The sequence below is a fragment of the Thunnus thynnus genome, chromosome 6 (assembly GCF_963924715.1).
Source record: "Thunnus thynnus chromosome 6, fThuThy2.1, whole genome shotgun sequence".
NCBI lineage: Eukaryota > Metazoa > Chordata > Actinopteri > Scombriformes > Scombridae > Thunnus > Thunnus thynnus.
The window spans coordinates 21,110,491-21,132,190 of NC_089522.1; the positions used below are offsets into that span (position 1 = coordinate 21,110,491).

A 21,700-nucleotide genomic window follows, 5' to 3' on the forward strand; every position below is an offset into this window, starting at 1 on the left:
TGCAAAAGCAGTAGCAATTAGGGGGGACTCAGGGAAAAAAAAACGCTTTTGACATGCATGATGGATGACCAATCCACTGAAGACAAACAATGTAATTGCAATATTTGAAGTGGTCCACATTAGGTCAGCTCAACAGCACCATACAGGGGTTTTTTTTTTTTTTTTTACTGTTTTGCTTTTGCCCTTTTCGTCAGAATCACTTTCATCAGCATAACAGATCCGACAATGAAAAAAAACTGTGCTCAGGCCAATGATTTATTGAACCTTTTCCTCGTAAAGCATGTCTGCTGTTCTCTTCAGTACATCTACACAGTCATTCATCTTTCCATCAATTGACCAATGTGTCTTACCTCTATTCTTTTGTAGCTGATAGGCTCGATCATCGGCCGCCAGGGCACTAAGATCAACGAGATCAGGCAGGTGTCAGGAGCCCAGATCAAGATCGGCAGCCAGCTGGACGGGACAAGTGACCGTCATGTCACCATCACAGGAACACCAGTCAGCATCAACTTGGCCCAGTACCTCATTACCTCCTGGTAAGAGCTAAGAGCTGGTGTATATGTACAGCCATCTAATGAATCGCCACAAGTGCCTTAGGGAAACGCATTGCTTTAAAAGGGTCAAAGGTTATGCTATAGAGTGATACGTGATAATGAGGTATGTCCTTGTGCTACTGGTAATTGGCCTCAGGGGGATGAGTAAAAGCAGGGTTGTATTGTACTACACATAATAGCAGTGTCTTGTTGAAATTCAGTATTTGCTGTGCAGCTTTTCTTTTTCAATTAATGTAATAACATTTCCTATACAAAGAACATAGTAATGCAGCACAAAACAAAATCTTCCCGTAAATCACTGAGGAACCGGTAATAGAATAAATCTGGGCACATAAAAGTAGTTAATACAAATGAAATGATACAATAAAAGAAAATAAATATCTACTCCCTATTATGTTTCTTTCTTTATATAAACTAGAAAATGAGACCAGACTTCATAAAACTTCCCTTGGTAATTATTAGTTCTTGCAATTACAGATTCAAGAGAGGCAATGTCTGTCATTAATTTGAGCTATTCACCAAAATCAGGTTTTATCTGACTCTTCCAGTGGTGGAGAACAATCCTTATAGCACCTGTTAGTTAGGTTTAAACACAGTTGGGGTGATTCTGGCGGTAGCTTATGCAGCCATTCTCCAATACTTTTGATCAATTGTTCTCATAACAGAGAAACAGAAGAATAATACTACATTAAATGAAGAAAAGTATCTGCTTCATTTTTACACTTCCAACAATGCATAAGTCCCATTTTTTTGAAGTGTTACTGGTATATAGCTCTGGCGTCTTTTTAATAATTTTCCAGAAACTTCACCCAGTGTTGCAGCAACAGTATAATCCTCTAATCTTCATTCCCTGTCCTCTCTCCATGTCTCCCTCTCCTCCCTCCTCATATCTCTGCCCTCATAGTTTAGAGACAGCCAAATCCACGGCCCAGGCAGCCACCATGGCAACTCCGGTCGACCTCAACATGGCCTTCACCCAGCCGGCCTCCCCAGCTGCCTCCCCCGCACCCACCCTGGCCACCATGGGCGCCCTGACCCCGGCTCATATGCTGGGCGCCCCGTACGGTGCCATGCCCCTCTCCGGCCTGCTGGGGGTGAAGTCTGTCCCCTTTCTGACTCTGTCCAGCCCCGCCCCCACCGTGGCCGTCTCCGCAGCGCCCTCCCACACCACTCTGGCTGCCTACACTGCCAAAATCTCCTCAGCCAACTGCATCAAAAAGCCAGAGAGACAGAAGTTCGCTCCCTACTGATGCAGCCTCTGCGTCTCCGAGTCTGGAGAGTCAGATGAAGGACAGCTGTGCAGTGTTCTTCCACAAACGCCTGATGTAGCCATATCCGCTGGCAGAGATGCTCTTGACTTTTATTCTATGATGCACCAACAGAGAAGAGACCAATGGTGATGTGGACAAAAGCTATTAGAATTATTTACGGATATAGATAATTTGTGAGTTTCCCATGAATTGATGGGCCGCTTTCATCGTCACCTCATCACTGTTATTGATCCCTGAAAAAGGGCTGGAACCTCACCTGAGAGACACATGTTTAAATGATAGTTTATACATGCGTATCTCAAGTTGGAGATCAGCTACAAGTATTTATCCTTCAATAAATTTGTAAATTATACTCAGATGACAAATGCTCTACTGTATGATGCTTTTATACAATGTCTATGTTTGGCTCTTGAAGTTTTTAAGAAAATTTGTAAATGTCTTGGGGGGCGGGGGGATTTTGATTTTTTTAATAATCTGTGCTATGGTACTGTACTTTACTGTTCAGTGTTATGTTCATTTTGTTGGATTTTATTTTGATTGTGCACTTGTTTAATCTTTATTTATTAGTACTGTTTCATTTATTAAAAGTCTTTGTTTCCTGACATGGCTGATGTTTGTGTGTCCTAGCTCTATTTTTCTCCCCCTATCTTTACCAGTAGAAGCTGCATTTGAACCAAATCAGTGTCAACCTATTGCAGCAGCACAGGAACACACACTCAGGAATAAACAATGCACACACACAGATGCGATGCCAGATCCAGGTTATTTTTGTTTACCTCCAAACACAGGGTGGGTGGCGGCTTGTCATTCCAGTTGCCAGAATTTATAAGAGATGCTTTTCACATCATTGTGCTCTTGTGCCCCAAACAATAACTGCAGAATGAGACAGTGCAACCCCAGTAGAGAAAAGAGCCATGTCTGCATGACAAGCAGTGCACTGACATGTATGCAGCAATGCACAAACAAAAAACAGATACAGAATCACGTACTGCGCTATACGAAGAGCTCATTATCACACTGATTTCACTTACTGTAAGTCCCGGAAGACACAACACAGTTAGACTTTAAGCCAGAGGAGTTTAAAGGACACAGAGACAGACAACTGGAGGAAAAAAAAAAGAGAGGAGCCACGGTGATGCTGTAAAGATGAAATTCACTATCTGCATCAGCATGCAACGCAGCATCATCATCCTCCAGAGAGGCAGCGAGGATCCTTTCATCTTAACTCTTCTATTTTTTGTGTGTGACTGCATCATGAGTGTGTGAGATACTGCGAGTCCTCATTGTTACCAAAGACATTCACTTTCAAACAGACACACAACCCACGTCTGCAACGTCAGTGTTATCCAGCTACTCAGAATGGCTGAATAACATGAAGGAGCCTTGAGCATTTGATTTTATTTTCTGATGTTTTAGCATGAAAGGCCTTTTCTCTCTATCTCTCTATCTCTCTATCTAGTCATTATTTTTTAAAAACCTGAATTTATTGTAACATCATACATATTTAGATTTTTGCGCTATTCTTTCTTTTCATCCTTCTCCTTTTACACTTCTCATGAATCATTATCTACTGAATCCAGCAATAATTGAACGTTTTAACACTGAATAAAGGAAAATAAACAGATCAGCCATAAGCCAATTGTGATTTGATGATAATTTTCAATGTATACTATATTTTCAAACAGAACAGATATTCCCAACTAGCCTTCAAGGTATCATTATAGGACTTTTACAGAGATACTAAAGGTCTCAATGGGTCACTTGACTTTTCTCATGTTTGAAGAAGATTCATGTTCATGAAAGTTGCAGAAATATTCTCTAATATCACCTGCATACATTTATATATAACACAATGTGAGTTATTTGTTTCTTTATGTGAACAAATAACACTTTTCTTAAACTCAGGCTGCATTACCAAACAGTACCAAACAAAAAGATATACTGAATTTGAAAATCAAAGAAAGATGTTGGTGACAGAGTGAAGCTTGAGCTGGGGATAGCAGGGACCTTAGCTGTCACTGCAACTGTCTTTTTTTTTATTTTTACATCTGTGGTGGACACAGGGGTTGTGTGACACTCTGCTATCCACACACACAGGCATATACACTTCAAGCACCCATGTACATAGGGCTGCAACTAACAGTCATTTTCATTATCAATTAATCATTTGTTCAGTGAAATGAGAAAAAATAGTGAAAAATGCCATTTACCATTTCTTAGTGTGGTAAATGGCATTTAGAGACTACAGTGATGCCTTCAGTGTGCTTGTTTTGTCCAACTAACAGTCCTGAATCTTAAGATATTCAATTGACTGTTATATATGTTGAAGAAAAACAGCAAATTTTCACATTTAAGAAGCTGGAAGGAGACAATTTTTGGTATATTTGCGAAATAGTTGCTGATTAATTCTCTATCAGTGCAGCTCTACACATCCACTCTCAAACAGTACAAGAACTGTCTGCATATCACCACTTTGGCGTCTTGAGTCTGATATTTTCATGACAAACGTTGCCCTCTACTGTCGACTCTGTATACTACTCCACCAATCACAGCACAGCAAAGGTAAGCAGGAACAGTTAGAGCTGATAAAAGATTGTCTTTAATGTTTGGCATCGTTAATGAATTCCATACCACAGCAGTTATGGGAGTAGGAAAACCACTTTTACAACCAAACACTGTTTGATCATGCTAACACCATATGTACAGGAAAGCACATTGAAAAGTGTATAAAGTATTTATATGAGAAGACTCAAAGTCAAGAACGGTGGAGACGGCCACAGTCTAATGAATTCTTCCTTTTTCAAACACTGATTATAGATATTTATCAATTACATTGATCTCTGGAGTACATGTATATACACAAAACAACAATAAACCTTTTTGGGGCGTCTGCAATAATTCTCAAAAATATTTCACAATACTGCTGTATGTACAATAACAGAATTTACATTGAAAAATTCTATTGTACCTATATTTTGGGTGTCACTTCAGTCACCAGTTATCCTCAGTGCCATCAAACTCACAATAGATACTCACATACTGTATTTATCTAACCTCAGGTTCATCTCCATACAAAGTACAGCAGCCTATGCAGTACCTGGACCTTCTGTCTCGGTACGGTTTCTGAAATATGTTCACACAACTGATGATCTCACATACAAAAATAGATGTTGTCTAGTCAGCTGACAACTTGATGTACAGTAACACAAAGCATTCACCTGCAAAAAAACAACCAGGAAAACAAGTAATTGTTAAAATATTAGCTATATCCTTCCAACCAACTACATCGCAGTAAACAGCTGTACTCCTGCTCCACAAAAAGTAAACCTCTTTCTCAGTCAGCGTTCTTCTGAAACACATCATTAGTTTTCACACAACAGAAGGTGATTGAGAAAGAGCCGCAGGCAGAATAAGAAATATTAGCGCTACAAACCAAACAACAATCTGAAACCAAAGCGGGACGAAACCATACAAAAACATCAATAAGTAGATATCTTTTTCCTTCAGGGAGCGTATAGTGAACAGAATGAAAAGGAGAGCGGTGGCTGACGCTGCTAAATGAGCTTCTCAGTCCGGATGAGAGGTCAAACTGCATTTGAGTGCACTTAAGGCAGGTAGGCGATTCCCAATGTTGTCTGAGTGGGCTCCTCCACTGGCCACTCAGCGGGCGGGGGGGGCTGGACAATGTCATCATCGCAATGCCACCGCAGCTGTCCAGGTTCAGCCCTCACTGCTTAACATGGTCTGACAACCATACAGAGAAGGAAAAAGATGAAGGGAGAAAGAGAGAGAGTGAGAGAGAGAGAGAGAGAGAGAGAGAGAGAGAGAGAGAGAGAGAGAGAGAATGGTATTGGTGTTAGTTTTCAGTCCAGCAGGTGGTCGAGGTGTTAAGTGGAGAGTCCTCGTCTCACCCCTCCTTCATTCACCATGAACATGAGACATGACAGGTTTTAGGAGCTGTCTGTTACAAGCTGCCTGTCATTGTCCTCAGTTTCCCTTCACCAATCCCCTCAGTCTGCCGAATGCTCTCATTCCTCTCGAGATATCTTTGTCAAACAGAAGAGACGAATAGAGACTTCTTCAACAGAGACTGAACTTAAAGCACTTAAACAAAAACCAGGTTTGCAACTTGTGCAATACAAATAGAACATCTCATCTGAATACATTCACATAGGTTTCCATACATGTTGTACGGATGGGAAATTGTCAGTGACTGAAGTTCATGTCCCTTGAGATGCCGGTCCAAAAGGAGAGCTGCAAGTCCAACCTTAAAGACCCACCGTTTATGACTGCCCGGCAGCGACACGTATCAGAGTGCGCCATTTGATATGATTCACTATTAAGGAGCACTTAACAGTGTTTTGAAAAACATAATGGACATAAGCTTTTGAAAACACTATAATGTAGCAAATTTATCAAAATAAGAATTCATATATATGAAGCATTGAAAGCAGAGAAGTCACTTCACTGTGAATAATAACTTTCTGTAGTTGCCTTGTGTTGTGAAAATGACCAAGCGAAAATTAAGGGAGTTCAGAGCTTATACTGCACCTGGGATCATGTCAGTTATGGTCATGGTTGTCATATTTCACAAAACTGTTGTTGTATTATTCTCAAATGAAAAAAACATGCTCACAGACGAGTTGTACAATTGTGTACAATCAATATCAATTTTTGAACAAAGTTAATCTGTTTTAATGTTCAACAGATCATTTTCTTTTAATAATATCTAAGAAGCCACATGGAGCCGTGACGGAAGTTGTGCCTCATAGTGAAGATTCATCGAGGTTCACTCCTTCTTTTCTTTCTTTCATGTGCACTGAAATTAAGACGTAGAATCAGAAGGGTCAACTGAGCACACTTCGTTGCTTCATATCAGACTCTTTCTGTTACTGCAATTTTAACTTGGTGCAAATGAAGGGAAGAAGACAAGGAGAAGAAAGCTCTAACTGAAACATAGCTGGAGACTCCTCATCACTGCGCCTCCTCGTGCTCCTCGCTGATGCACTGCTCCCAGGCGTGTTTCACCTGGTCCTCCCTGTGGCCGTGAGGGGAGTGGAAGATCCTGCGGGGCAGTGGGATGGGCTGAGGCTGCAGCTCCTCCTCGGGGATGCAGCCCTCTCTCAGGTAGGGTTTAGGCGGCACGGCTGGAGGCTGAGGCCTGCGATAGGGGATGTGATGAGGGCCGTGAGTGGGTGCGTGGTGGTGAGGCTGCGGCCCGTGGGAGTGGCTGTCCAGCCCCGGGTGGGCGTGAGCGTGAGGATGCGGGTGGGTGTGCGGGTGTGGGTGTGAGGCGGGGCTGCGGTAGTGGAAGGGACGGACCGGGTCCATGGAGTCAATTTCTGAGCCGCCGTAGTGGATGTGCAGGTAGGGAGATGCCAGGTATTCGTCGGGAGGGGACCACAGGTGACTAGGAAGAGGCTCCAAGGCATCGTTCCTGATGGGGCCAGGATCTGGATACTGGCCCCCGAAGTTACTCTCACTCAGGGAGGAAACACCGCTGCTGGCGCTGCCTGACAGAGTGGAGTTACTGCCCCCCAAAGCTGACTGAGGACTGGTGGGGGAGCCAGGGATCGGGTGGAGTGGAGACTGGAGAGAGAGACAGACAGTCGGTGTCACGGGTGTATTTCTCTTTACCTACGGTGAGTGCCCAATGTCTTCACAACAACCCAGAATTTCAACACTACTCACCAAGCCCTCACATACTACCAGAAGAGTCAACAACTACTTCATCACTCTGACATATTTCAAACACTGAGGCACTTGAATATGAGGGCTTTGTAATTATGACTTGACTACTGGAGTGAAAAAAATACAGTGTCTACACTCAGTCATCTGGCATTTGACTTGCAATGGTGTATATTTAATGAATGGACTGTAGTGAAGACAATGTGTCGGAGGTAACAATTTGAGAAAAAGGAGCTTCTGATTAGCATGTGAAAGCAGGGTTACCTCCACAAAAGACTGGAAATTTCATTTTGAAAATTCAAAATGTGCTTTCCAAAGCTAATATTAGATTCAGCATTATATCTACATGAGGTATTCATGTAAATTTAAATAAAGAGAAATAAGGAAAAAAGAAGCAAGAACTGAACATCAAACAATCACACATAACCAGTCCAATCCAAAAAAAAAACATGATAAAACATGTTCCAGGAGTGAAAAGTATTACTACTTCCTGTACAAAACTGACAAACACACAATATATTAAAACCCAAAAGTTATTACAAAGCTGTTTGAGTCTAATATTTTATCTTATTTGTCATGAAGTCAAAATTCTGGTATCTGACTACACAAAATGATGTTTCTATGATGCCTGTACCTTTCGAAGTGAACGGACGGGCAGGGCAGGGGGAGGGTCGCTGTTCTGGTGGTGATACGCGTCACAGTGCATCAGGAAGTGTCCTACAAAAAGAAGAAATGAAAATCATATGAGAAGATAATTAATTTCATCAAAGAAAGGGTTTAAATAGCCTTGAAAAGCCAGCCTAGATCTCATAAGCTGAGGTTTTGCTATCAGATTTCGGATAACATCAACAGAGCCCAGCAGCTGGAAGCCGGACCAATTAGCAAGTTGACTGTTTCAAGTGAAAAGCAAAGACCGACTGTGCAGCCAGAAGTACCTGGCGGGAAGGATCTGGGTGGGACAGGGGGCATGATTACCCCTCCAGTAGAAGCTGGCATGTAGGATACCTGCTCCCTGTTCTCTCCATCCAGACTCCAGCTGCTAGGAGCATTGGGAAAAACTGGAGGAGATAAATTAACATGTCAACACACTGCAAACATCTCATGTATATAATATTGTACATTTAATCTTGTTTGTGTGTTACCTTTCTCTGGTAGATTCATGTGAGGATCAGCACACGGCTTACAGGGGCTAACTTGTTGAAGTAAGGCACGCTGCATGTGGTTGTTCTGTAAAAAAAACCCAACAAAATACACAATTACAAGTCAGTAACTTTTCAGTATGTTTTGTTTTTTTTAATGACAAGCTCTACAGAAAGCACAGTTTCCAGTCTTCAAACAGTGAGGTCTGTAATATTATGTCTTAGTCCTTGGATTTTCTGATGATGATTTTTCTGTATGTGGTGAAATGTCACTAAATTATCATTGCACTAAAATAAAAATAAATTATAATAATCCCTTAATCAACATTTAACACCCATTCATTTAAATGATTATAAACTATTTTGCATCTGATATTTTCTGCACATTGACACACCATTACGGCTCTGTAGATCTGTCCTACCTGTCCATTCTCTGCCATGCTGTAGTACATGGAGTTGTTGGCCCTCTCACGATGAGACGGCAACAGTATCATCACTTCCCGGTTGTGTTTGGCCTTATCAGGTAAGGAAGGAGAGCCTGGACAGCAAAGAGACATGTTGAATACAATACTCTGTTAAGAATTTATACTTGCAACAACTTCATTGTATTTAACAGAGATTTTCTACATTCTATGCTTTATGAGATATCTATGACAGATGTTTTCGTGAGTATCTGTCATTGGTAGAAATTCAAAATGCTCATATAATATTCACAGATGTATAAACATGAAGGTAGGCTAGTGTGACATCATAAAGTGTGTGTCATTCCAGTCTCTGGAGTGACTTTCTCTAACTGCGTTACTTACCTCTGGCACTCGAGGGAGCAGAGTTGATAATCTGGGAAGAGTTGGAGCGAATTGAGCTCAGGCTGGAGGAGGAGGGGCTCGGCTGCAAAACAAAATATATTTTAAATATACCAAAAACTATTTGAGCACTGCTAAAGAATGGAAAACACCTTTAATGTATTTGGTGTATCTGCCTTTTATATTTCATTGAATAGATGGAAAACTAGTGACAATGTTTAAAATTACAACAGTGTTTGTAATACAAGTATTATGTTTTACGTCCTGAAAAGACCAGTTTTCATGTGAGTTGCAGTTAGCGAGCGATACAAATTCATATCATTTCCATGACATCCCTGCCAGTGTGTGTTTTTATTTCAAAGCCTTACCTGCATGTGCATTGCCTCCTCAGGGTGCTCCCCCATCAGGCCATCGGTCATTATGACAAGGTTTCCCGCCTCACTCGATGTGTGAGAGGACAGGGAGGAGGACGAATGACGGATCGAACCCTGCAGGTTCAGAGGGCTGCAAGACAGAGACGGTGTTGGAGAGTGTTGGAGACAAGAGAAAACACGAATCTCTCTTTTCATAAGGGTGTGTGTTTACTAGGGCTGCCCAGTCGAGAAGCTCCTGAGTCGACTCACATTTTGTCAGATGAATCGCTGCCTTTTGTGTTTTGGCAACATCATTATACATGGAGTAACGCAGGGTGACAACATGACAGGCTGTAAGCTTTTACAGATTCTTGTCTTTAAATGACCTGAACACTTAACTGTGATGGAAACAGAGAGGGATGATGGAAACGGAGGACAATGTGACGCAGAGCGACTGTGTTTCCTGCTCGGAGCTCTCAGCTCTTCTGCAAAGTCAGCTAAACTATTTAAACAGACGTGTACCAGCGCCACTACCGTCTACTCCTCTACCATCCAGTGTGATCAACTCTTGGACTGACAGCGCTGTCAGCAGCCAGCAGGAGAGATGCTCCACAGTGGGCTTGGATTCTATAACTGAACTAATATTTCTCTGACTGTGTGAGAATCTGATGTTTTCACATCCTAAATAATGAACAGTAGAGTCTGGGACATCCCTAGTATTTACCTCTAGAACCTATGCAGCTAAATTTCATGTTCCACTTGCGGAAAAGAGGATATTTTGACTAATCCTGCTTTTAAATCAGCAGTGTTATAGTTGGTTTGCTGCATTTCAGAGTCAAACAAACTCTAAATTAGGTGATTTAAGCTTTAGACTCTGAAATATATTGATCAAAGTAGCCATGTTTATTATTCAAAGGTAGGGCTGCAACTCTACTCGGGATGTGCATATTCTCCCTGTTTGCACAAAAGAATTTCTAGTGTGAAGGTGTTCATCTATCTGTGTTGGTCCTGTGAAAGGCCAGCAATCTCTCACCCAATGCATGCTGGGATAGGTGACCCTGGACATGATGAGCAGCTTAGAAAATGGATGGATGGAATTATAAGGCTTACTCTAAAACACTTTTCAGTGACAATTATGGGTTGTGGTTTGAGATCCAGTACAATGAGGGTGGTGCAATCTTGAGCTGGGATTACAGATGTGATTGTGTGTGACTGACCTGTGTCTGTGTATGAGCCGCACACTCTCAGGGCTCATGTGGCTGTGGGAGGAGAGGATGCCTCTGGGAGAGTTGACTCCTGGGCAGCCTGCAGGGCCAAATCGGTCCACACCGGCCACACCCTGCTGGGTGCCAACCATATACTACTCTGAATATTTACACTGCTCACACACGCATTAAAACATTTGCATATAAACATACAGCAACACCCTTGGAATACGTGAATGTAAAGAAGTGGCAATGTGCCTGTGTGTCAGCAAGAATAAAAATGAAACACTAAGTCACAGGTGGGACTACTCACATGGTGTAATCCTGTCCTCATCATGTGGAACTGGTCCACAAGCTTTTTGTGCAGGGGACGCATCTCTGGATGCACCAGCTTTTCGTGAACAGCCAGCCCCACTCCGAGAATGTGCACCTGTTGCAGGAAATCAGAAGAAAAAGCACCGAAGAGAAAATTTAGTGCATTTACTGCATTATCATGTCTCTATTCAATTATGACGGTCATAAAAGCTGAGTCTGACCTGTTCCTGCATCAGATCTTTCAGATGTGTGATCCTCTCTGTATCCTCTGGGTGACTGCTGATGTAGTCCTTATCAAAGAACGCCTGTTGTAGTGGAGGATGAGTCAAAAGGTGATGATCTCAAACACCAGTTCAATTCATACATTCACCAAAATTCAATAAATCCACACATTCATTTTTCCACTCTCCTCTCTGTCCTTATCTACCTCTTGATATCTAGCGATGCCTCCATTCACAGCAGCATCTATGACCCCATTGAGGCACATGCTGAGCGGGTTGATGTTGCCATGATGCTGTCTGTGTTGATACTGGCTTATCAGAGTCCGCAGCTCCTGGGTCTTATTCTCCACAACATAAATTGCATTCTCCAGCGGGCTCACCTCCATCTGTAAATAAACACCACGATAAAAGAGGAGGAGGTATGTGTATGTAAACAAAGAGATTACACCAACTTCATGTTAAAATTGTCTAGCAAACATCTCTAAGGAGCCATATGTGCAATATGAGATGATAGAGTTGATGTTTGAGCTCCTCACCACTTCTCTCCTTTCCACCTCCGCCCAGCGGGAGATCCCGGGGAGAGGACGGGAGAGGATCAGGGTTGTTCTTTCGATCCACAGGCTCTGTTAAACATGCAAGACAGAGAACAGAGGCTTTGCAGTTTCCTGTCAACCACATCTGGTACCATCGTGAAGGTCTGTGCGTCACGATGGATAAATAACCAGGCCGGGAACAGTGATGTAGTGTAGCATGTAGGTCAGTTCAGTAAAGAGTAAAAGTGAAAAGCCCCGGTGTGGTTTGATTTCATATTTAGGTTACTGTGTCGGAGTAAACTACAGTATCATGTCTGGTCCTGCAGGAGTCTCTAAAGCCCTGCAGGTTCTAGGGTTGTTTTCAGCACTGTTCACTGTACTTGTAGCAGATACAGATTTGCAAGCAAAGTAACAAAAAATTAACAAAAATTAATCATCATCAATTCTGAGTCAATCATTTAAGTCATTTCTCAAGAAAAAATTTATTTCATTATTTCCTGCTTCTCAAAATGTGGGGGTTGTTGCTTTGTTGTTTCATCTAATTGTAAATTCAATATCACTGGGGTTTTGAACTGTTGACCTGATGAAACAAGCTATTTGAAGTTAGTTGAAGTCTTCATGGACTCTGGAAAACTGAGATGTGCATTGTTCAATATTTTCTGATATATTTTAGACTAAACAATCCATTCAGTTCATTGGAAATATTATTGACATATTAATCAATAATAATAAATGTTTATTGCTGCCCTGAATAGAGACCAAAATCCTGGAGTAAATACAGCAGCTACAATTCATCCTTTTTTTGAAGCTGTTTGACATATATATTTTATTTTATTATTTTAAGTCTGTGGTGTCATTAAGCAAATATCTATGTTGTGTTAGGGTAGAATTTTCTGTCTCTGGCTTATGTCGTCATCATTTTTGAGACTTCTTGTCACATTACATCATTTTGCGGTGTTCATGACTAATGCATCCGCAGTTCAGCAAGGGGTGACTGGAAGTTACAGTTACAAAGGCTGTCACACAAATGAGTCATATTTGGATGAATACTTCATCATAATACTACATCGCAATCACAATTTTTAGTCAACCCAAGATCAAATGTCCTGAGGAGGAATGTCTCAGAAATCATGTCAGCACAGGATTGTATTGTGGAGTGTTCTGTGTTTTTTTGACTCCTCTGCTCTACATTAGTCAGCATACAAGTTAGTGTGACATCACACTAAAAAAAACAACATTTTTTGACTGGATGAATCTGTGGTGAAATAATAGCGAGAGACTTGACTGGTATCTATTTGAGTCTGTTGGGGCTTAAATATGGTTACAGCGAGAAACATTCATTTAAAGGCCCTGAAAACATATTTTCTGAGTCAGCTTACTATGTGTGATGAGATCCTGCATGAACACAAAATTAGTTCAGTTAAAACAGTTTTCACATCAGAGATTTCTGTATTTATGCTGTTTGTGCTTTTCTTACTGGTTTGAAGTGGGTGCAGCTCTGCTGGAAAAGGGTGATGCCAAGCACCAATTAGAGTTTGAATCAAAATGTGATGACAGTTTATCAGCTCTGATCAAACCACACCCACACAGTCCTGAAGAGGCAGGATAGCTGAATTTTTGAGTGTTAAACTCTTGAAAAAAAAAACTTTGACTGTTGGTACTTTAATCACGAGTTTTCAGGGGCTTTGAAGGCATTACTGTCTAAAGGCTGTAGGCCCTCCACTGTGACCACCAGGGGGTGTTACACCTGCTTACATCACCTGAAAGATCAGTCTTATCTACAAAAAAAATCACTGCATGAATCAACTTCCACAGAGCTGGATCCATTTCATGTTTTTAACTGGCGTTACATCTATATTCAGTATCTCTCTGCTAGACAGGAATGGTCAGAGAGTGGCACGGCTGGCTCACCGTACCCTGAACTCATTCTCGCGGTCTTTGGGCCCCTTGTGGAAAGGCCTGTCATAGTGGAAGCGGCTGACATTGTTTATGCGGTAGAAGCTCTTGATCCTCTCAGGCACACGCTCCAGCTGAGGCACATCAGAGATGTCTGACACTGGAGTCACCGCATAGATCTGCAAGTCTAGAAGCCAAGTGTCAAGGAAATGACAGACAGACAGACGTGCGTATTCACAGAGGAGGAAGAGCAGGAGGGACAGTCAAAAGAAACGCTTACAGAGAGAGTTTGTTCTCACTGTCTCACTCTAGAAATCAACCCTCAACACATTTGGTGTTCCTGTTTGACTGGTCATCATTTCTATACATACATAACCATTACATATTGTATACTGTAATGTTAAAACAGTTAGTTGGTTAATTGATCAAAAGGAAATTAATTGTCCACAATTTTAATATTTGATTAACACAAGTAATTTTGTCCAATCTTAACAGATAAAATAAACTACACATCAGCTAGTAGTGAAAATAATTTTAGCTCCAGTATAAAGCAGAGTAGGATACACTGAGCGTCGCTCTGCAGGATGGTGTCATCAGGTTGGTTGGGATGCTGCATGGCGATGGCTTGGGGAAATTCTCCCAGCATCCTCTGCTGGAAGTCCTCAAGCCGTTCATAGTCGTAACCACGACACACAAACTCCTTGTTCTGCAGGGAGGGGAAGACAACAGCTGGAGCTATTCAAAACTGACCAGGACAGGCAGAACTGACAGATAAACTGGTTCAACATATATTACATATTAGCAATTATGGATTATACAAGTTTACTATGAATGGATTCAGCATCATTTTCTGGTTAGATTTACCGTTTTTTAAAATTATTTAGTATTATTCTCAACATCCATTCTCTCTATCTTGCAGAAGCTACTGTAACTGACATAATCTCCTGCTGAAGCATGAAGGAGCGGTGTAGCAGGCTGCATCAGCAGAATCATAACTGTGTCAGGGCCGACCAGATGAGACCAGATTTGGAAAGTCTTACCCTGAGGAAGAAAGGAAACTTCCTGCCATAGAAGCCCATTCGGAAGAACTCTGGTTCAATCCTCTGCTGTTCAATAATGTTGTCATAGTACGCTGCCTCCATTTTCTGTCACAGAACGATAAAGATGCAAAAGAGTCATGATGACTAATGATTTAATCACACACATTACTGCATCCTCTGCAATTGCTGATGAGTGTGGGTGCGCACAGGTAATTAGGACATTGTGTCCGACGCTATACACATTTCACACTACATAACAGAGGACAATGAGAGAGGGAGCTGAAAATCTCACCTCCCAGCATTACAGGGGATGCTTGTTTGATAATAAGGGTAGAAACAGGAGGCAAGTGAGACTCTACTTACCCGTATCCAGCTGAGGCTCTGATAATCATATAAAGTCTCATACTGGAAAGCCAGCTCCCGGCAGAGAGAGATCCCATATTCCCAACACTGCAAAGTGATATATAAATGAGATTCAGAGTGAACGGAAGATGTCCCTTAAGTTTAATTTATAATGGAGAAAACTATACTATGATGTAGGAAGAATCACCAGGACACCTGACAAAATTATATAGCAGCATGAAAAGAATATATCTGAGCCAAAGAGGTGCCATCATTTGAAAGTAAAGAAAAAACCCTCCTAAGAGTCTATAGAGTCTTGTTTACTGAACTGTATTCATATTCTGATGGCAACAATATTATATTTTGAATTTAATATAGTTTCAAAATGTGTGTGATCACTGCAAAGAGGCCAATCTGATGTCAGTAACACAGGCTTCAAATAGAGATGCATTTACTTATCTGTTTAACTTTAAATTCTAGTGATAGTCCAATCAAAAAACAGCCTTAAAAAGCAACTTGCAGATTGAATTTCTTACTGAAAGGTTTCCTAGGTAGAATAATGAGAAAACAAGCATTTTGACAAACATCAAGTGAGTGTGTGTATATGTGTAAAGTAACTGACTATGGTGATAACAATGCATCCCAGCACGTCATCATGCATGAATGGTCTAACTGCAAAATGTTGCCCTGAGGCAACGAATGAAAAAACATTGTTTTAGTATATAATAAAAACAAAATGTCTTTAAACAATCAAATATACTTCCTTAGATACTAATGAACGTGCATATGTATTTTTCTATAAAGTTATTTGAATTTAAACATGTTAAAAAGTGTTTGTTGCCTGAGGGCAACACCATGCCACAGAAGGAGTCTGTCTCCCTGATCCTGCTACAATGCGCTGTGAGGTAGTAGGTGGATGTCAGTCTGAGCGGTTGTGACCTTTAATGGATCAGTCTTCTTTTTTCACTAGTTTTACTTTGCATTTTTCATCATGGTGAATTATTATGCCAGCAGCAGCTTCTGGTCCCTCTCCACAAGCCACAACTCAATATCTCACAGTGGCTGTTGTTTCTCCTTTTCTATTCTCGGTTCCATGGACACCTCATAAGTCTGTGGTCTTTCATATGCATATGAGTATATCTCTTCATCCTCATCAGTGTCAAAACTAGCACTGGGATCCCTGTTTACTGATTTATTGTTGAACTTGACCTGGCTTTGCCGCCCTCCCTTATGTGATGTCACATCCAATTTCTCCATTTTGAGGTGGACATGAAAACTGCCTTACAAGAAGGAGTCCAGATGTCACTGTAGCATATATAGGAAAACTCTTTTAAAAGACCAGATTTTACACCACTTCCCCACCCATTTATTCACTGGGATCACCAACCTGCAAGTTGCTCTTTAAGCAAATACAGATTTCTATTTGTCCTGGGTGAATCTGAACATTTGTAGCAGCAGTGGATTCCACAACTACAGAACAGCTTTATATATATATATATATATATATATATATATACATATACACATATACATATATATATATATATATATATAAAAAACTGGCGAGAAAAACAGGAGATGACAAAGAGTTAATGAAGGGGGTGACTTTTATTTCCTTCTCACTGCTCCCTGAGTCCAGAGGGCTTTGTCCTCTCCAAAGCACAGACACCGGTCAACTAATTTAATTTTGTGGATGAATACCAGCCAGGGAGGAGTGATTCAGGGAAGCAAATCACATTTGAGCAGACATCTGACCGTTATTGAGTATTGTGGTATCTGCAAAGGCTACACATTTGAATTTACAGCATGATATTCAGGGTTTGCTTTGTACAGAAAACTCCATCAAGATATAACATAGAGTATGTGCCAAATAGATTAAAATAAGATGATTCTGTTGTTGTTGATAGTCTACAGTCCTGGTTTGGTATTCAACACCACAGAAAGGCTGTTGCTTTAGCTGTAAATTCAGTTGTGTTCAATTCAATTGTCACAAAGTGCTCTACAAAATGAAAAATGATACACAATAACAGACATACACATCACTGAGGCTTACACCATTAGTAAGGGCTGACTAAATTTTAAGATAGATAAAAACTTTGAGAAAAGCTGTACAAGGTTTTGTGTTTCTCCCAGTGTTAATGAGGGCAAAATTTAATTATGTCTAGGAACAGCTGCACCACAGATGGGAACAATCAGCCACTTGAACATTGCAAAGAAAAAAAAAACATTTGAAAAAGCTATAAAACTTAATGTGACTTTTATTCATCTAAGTTGATTTAGTTTCAGATTTGTCTTCTCCAGCACAAACCTACTAATGTTGTTCTGTCACTGTGAACTTGGCCTTGTCTCCATTTTCACATTTTACTGTGTGACCTCTAGTTGCAGTGCCAAAAGTTGGAATGGGTCAGAAATGACTTGAAATCAGTCAAAACTATACAGCTATAAAAAAATTCACTTGCCTTGCCCTTGTTGAAGTAGTGGAGGATCTTACGACTCAGATTCTCTTTGCGTTGCCACTCGCTCTGACAGGGGTAGTGGAGGAAATCCCTCAGGGGCCGGTCCTCCCACTGCAGCAGCTCCCAGTACAGCAGCAGCGTGAATGCGGCCTCTGTTGATGAGGGGACACAGGTCAAAGGTCAGCAGGGAAAAGTGGGAAAAAAAGTGTATCATGATAGCTGCTATCTCAGTTTGCAGAGTCTGGCCAAGGTGATGAACTGATATCTTCCAGACATTTCGGGCCCTGTTTTTGTGTACAGATGGCATATGGCACAAGTTTTCCAGAGCATGGTGGGTATTTTGGTAAATTGGTGGCCAGTGGTGCAAAGTGCACCTGCACAGTTGAAACCATATTGCTAAACTCAGTCCCATCTGCAGAACTGCAACTACATATTGGCTGACATACAAGCTGTTGAAGTGAATTATCGCAAGGGGTGAATATACATCACAACATGAATCTATTGCACCCAGAGTATAAACCAAATACAATTGACGCCCCTTTTAAGTTTATTTCTGTTGATAAGAAAGCCCTGTCACCATGTTCTCCAAAGATTTTTTAGCTTACAGCTGACAGTGATGAGTGAATAACAACGTGTGCAATCACAGCTAACTCTGTAGAACACCAAAATGTGTTTTAATTATCTTAGCAGCTGCCTGTTGTTTGTTTTACGTAAGTGATGAATAAGGTTGCTTTCAATTAGTCATATTTGGCTAGATTTACACGCGCACAATAAAGCCACCACTGCCAATAATGTGAGCAAAGCAAGAACACTTAAGCCATTTACTGGATTACATTAACTGGCAACGTCCCCGATTTCCTGTTTACATGACTGAAATTGGCATTACCAGACTTAATTAACATTTACAGTTACCACCTTCAAAATAACTAATTTTGCCTTTTCTAATATATAAAGGACACGAGGAAGAAGAACAATCCCAGACTCAAAAGACTGGCGCTAAGACCCAATGGAGACTGTCAAGCAACAGTCCAACATCTTCAAGTTAAACTACCAGCACATAGAGCACTTGATATTTAGCCTGTCAAGGGTGTCTCTACAATAAGGTGGTACACTTGAACATTTGAATCATAATATTTTCTGATCTACGATCTTCCTTATCGTTGCCTGAACAACGTTCGACTGTGCTGTCATGGAGTTTCACCAGTTTACATCAGATGATACCCCAGACTCCCCCAGTGGAGCTCCTACTGACAGTATATATCTCTAGTGACACTGCTTTTGATTTTTATTATTTGATCAAAAATCACTGCAACTACCACCTTTAACCAAAAGAATATAGTCATGATTCTGCTCTACGTATCATGGTTTTACCTGCAGCCATGAGCCTTTCTCTACTGCATCTACAGGTGCTTCAATTAATAAAACGATATGAAAGGAAAGAGAAAACACATTCAGAGAAACGAGGCAGAGGTGAGGAGAAAACCTGTAGTTTCTCAGTGACAGCCTAAAATTTTGCTGTAGCTACAAAACCTGTGTTCACCCAATAAAAATCCAATTTTGCCAGTACAAAACATCTGAAATGAACCATGCACCATCACAAAAAAAGACCCTTTTACCTGTGAAGTCTTCTGCTTGGAGATGCAGGTCACACAGCTTGTGGATGTAACGGATGTACATGTCCTCCTTGTTGACCTCTGATTTGTAGAAGTTCTGGGGTTGAATAAAAAGAGAAAGGGAATGGTCAAAATGCAAATTCATGTGTGTAAATATTCATATATGTGTCCAATTGCTCAAAAATCTAGACTAAAAGCTCACCATAAGGTTGACGGAACCGCCGATTTTCTTGTTCTCCATCTCATCTCCTTTCATACAGTCCCTAAACATAAAAAATAGATTTTTCTTTCTCATTGCTCTGCAATTTCATAACATAAACAAATAGTGATAAGATATGCAACTTAATCTCACTATACTCTCAGTATACCTGTAATCCAGTAATCGTTCAACAAGTCTTGTGACTGATGTGACGAATGAGATCCCCGTCTCTCTCCAGGTCTCCTGCTCAATCTTCTCCAGAAGGCTGCACAGATAATACAGTAAGATATTCTTACAAAAAGCGACGAGCACGGGGAGTAAATAGATATGAATCAAAATGTCTCTCGGACTTGGCTGTGAAAGCAATACAACTCACCTTGGATAAGGACCAAATAGCTGAGTCCTGGGGTGTGACAACCAGACAACACAGAGAAGTATGTTAGAAGGAAATACTACAAGAGCAGCATTATTCTGAGTATCACTCCACAGGCTCACTAAACACAGGTTTGATGCTTACAAAAGACTGAAGAGCTCTCGGTGATTATCATCCCCTTTCCCATCCGACACCATGCTGTCCAGCTTATCCATCAGCTCTGCTTCCACCTACATAGAAAACACGCACACACACACACACAGGTTCAGCCAAAAGATGTGGGTATGTTATGTGAGAAAAAACTGTCCATTTTTATCACAACTGCTGCACCATACAACCTGTATTTCATAACATAACAATGTCATAATGACCTGTTTGAAGTTGCCATTTTTCCTCTGCTCCCAGTTCATCATGTCGTGGAAAATTGGAATCATTATATTTCGAACTTCGGTTTGAGGGACCAGGGTGACTCCCAGGAAGGGACCCATCATTCCTGGGATGAAGTGGGGCTTGTTGTCACCTGGATTACATAGATTGACATAGACAGAGGCCATTGTTTTCACCGATTTCATTAGGATCTAAATGCAGGTGCGTCATTGTGTGAGGGGGATGATGGGGAGTTGGGATGTCTGAGTATGAATTAAGGATGATGTCACACCTAATTTCTGCCACATGCTGAAGAGCTCATATGCCATCATCACTCTCATATCACCATACCTACAAAGACAAGAGTGGAAAGTTAGGTGTATAAAGTTAGATAAACAATTAACCTAGTGTTGGACAGAATGCACACAATACATATACGCTAGTTTCTTACTTATCGAGGACTTTCTTTCTCTTAGCGGGGCCAAGCGCCTCCAGCTGCAGACTGGGCTGGTTAATGTACAGTACAGTGAGGCTGAAAAAGGAGTTCCACACCTAACACACACAATAAGACATAAACAAAAATAAATAAATACATGCGGAATTGAAAATTTAACACTAGTTTTAGAAATGTAATCACGGAAAGGCATCAAATAGCTTCATTGTGTCGTGGGTTTCCTAAAAGCTAACCCCCCCCCCCACTCCCCTCGCTGGTCAGACACACACCTTGAAATCAAAATCTGCCTCTGAGAAGTTCTTGTGCAGTGCCGGAGACAGAAACTGTGTTGTCACTACGATGATACTGCAGAAAGGACAGCAAACATTACACTGTCAGCTTACAAAACAAGGTAGCTGCCAAAAATAGATGAAAAAATCTGCAACACAAGCGTCACCTTCAGAACAGGATTATTTGAGGAGAGTCTGATCTAATGGTTGGCTGTATTCCCTTACCATCTCTGGGACAAAGACTGCATGACAGAAATGGAAAAGCAGACTCACTGACTGGTTAGAAGCCTCATGACACTCCAGTCTCGGGGGAAGATAGTTAGTTTCATCAGATTGCGGAACACGCAGAAGATCTTCAACAGGAACTCCTGCGGAGGAATATATTAACGGAGTGTATGCAGTCTAGGTATGTGATAAGCAGGCTGCAGAAAAATGCTGTAATCTTGATCAGCTCTATGACTCAGAGAGTGTCTCACCTTCAGTTCCTCCTTGCTATGGAAGTTATTGAGTAGATGGTGAAAATGGATCTCCGTCATCTGTCTGAGCAGAGAGAGAAGACAGGAAACATACTCCCCCTGCACAAGAGAAAATGACAGACATGGACACGCAT

At 41.2% G+C, this 21,700-nt stretch overlaps 2 protein-coding genes across 2 annotated transcripts in view; one reads left to right on the top strand and one right to left on the bottom strand.

Annotated features, from left to right (window-relative positions):
- The window catches only part of LOC137184652 (poly(rC)-binding protein 4-like), a 39,173-nt gene extending 36,746 nt beyond the window's left edge, over positions 1–2,427 (top strand). The window contains exons 13-14 of the mRNA XM_067592521.1: positions 367–536; positions 1,459–2,427. Coding sequence (XP_067448622.1) covers positions 367–536; positions 1,459–1,804 — 516 coding nt within the window. The 3' untranslated portion in view covers positions 1,805–2,427. The remainder of the gene's footprint in view (positions 1–366; positions 537–1,458) is intronic.
- Positions 2,428–4,610: 2,183 nt separating this feature from the next.
- Positions 4,611–21,700, bottom strand: part of LOC137184653 (dedicator of cytokinesis protein 3-like) — a 49,940-nt gene continuing 32,850 nt past the window's right edge. Inside the window, exons 28-55 of the mRNA XM_067592522.1 lie at positions 21,567–21,665; positions 21,364–21,458; positions 21,091–21,166; positions 20,819–20,919; positions 20,660–20,718; positions 20,373–20,521; positions 20,146–20,231; positions 20,005–20,031; positions 19,798–19,893; positions 19,632–19,692; positions 19,433–19,526; positions 17,820–17,968; positions 15,382–15,468; positions 15,019–15,123; positions 14,543–14,684; positions 13,999–14,165; positions 12,086–12,172; positions 11,756–11,935; positions 11,550–11,633; positions 11,327–11,443; positions 11,026–11,150; positions 9,824–9,959; positions 9,459–9,540; positions 9,075–9,190; positions 8,656–8,740; positions 8,449–8,571; positions 8,148–8,230; positions 4,611–7,414 (exon numbers count right to left, since the gene is read on the bottom strand). Coding sequence (XP_067448623.1) covers positions 6,800–7,414; positions 8,148–8,230; positions 8,449–8,571; positions 8,656–8,740; positions 9,075–9,190; positions 9,459–9,540; positions 9,824–9,959; positions 11,026–11,150; positions 11,327–11,443; positions 11,550–11,633; positions 11,756–11,935; positions 12,086–12,172; positions 13,999–14,165; positions 14,543–14,684; positions 15,019–15,123; positions 15,382–15,468; positions 17,820–17,968; positions 19,433–19,526; positions 19,632–19,692; positions 19,798–19,893; positions 20,005–20,031; positions 20,146–20,231; positions 20,373–20,521; positions 20,660–20,718; positions 20,819–20,919; positions 21,091–21,166; positions 21,364–21,458; positions 21,567–21,665 — 3,426 coding nt within the window. The 3' untranslated portion in view covers positions 4,611–6,799. The remainder of the gene's footprint in view (positions 7,415–8,147; positions 8,231–8,448; positions 8,572–8,655; positions 8,741–9,074; positions 9,191–9,458; positions 9,541–9,823; positions 9,960–11,025; positions 11,151–11,326; positions 11,444–11,549; positions 11,634–11,755; positions 11,936–12,085; positions 12,173–13,998; positions 14,166–14,542; positions 14,685–15,018; positions 15,124–15,381; positions 15,469–17,819; positions 17,969–19,432; positions 19,527–19,631; positions 19,693–19,797; positions 19,894–20,004; positions 20,032–20,145; positions 20,232–20,372; positions 20,522–20,659; positions 20,719–20,818; positions 20,920–21,090; positions 21,167–21,363; positions 21,459–21,566; positions 21,666–21,700) is intronic.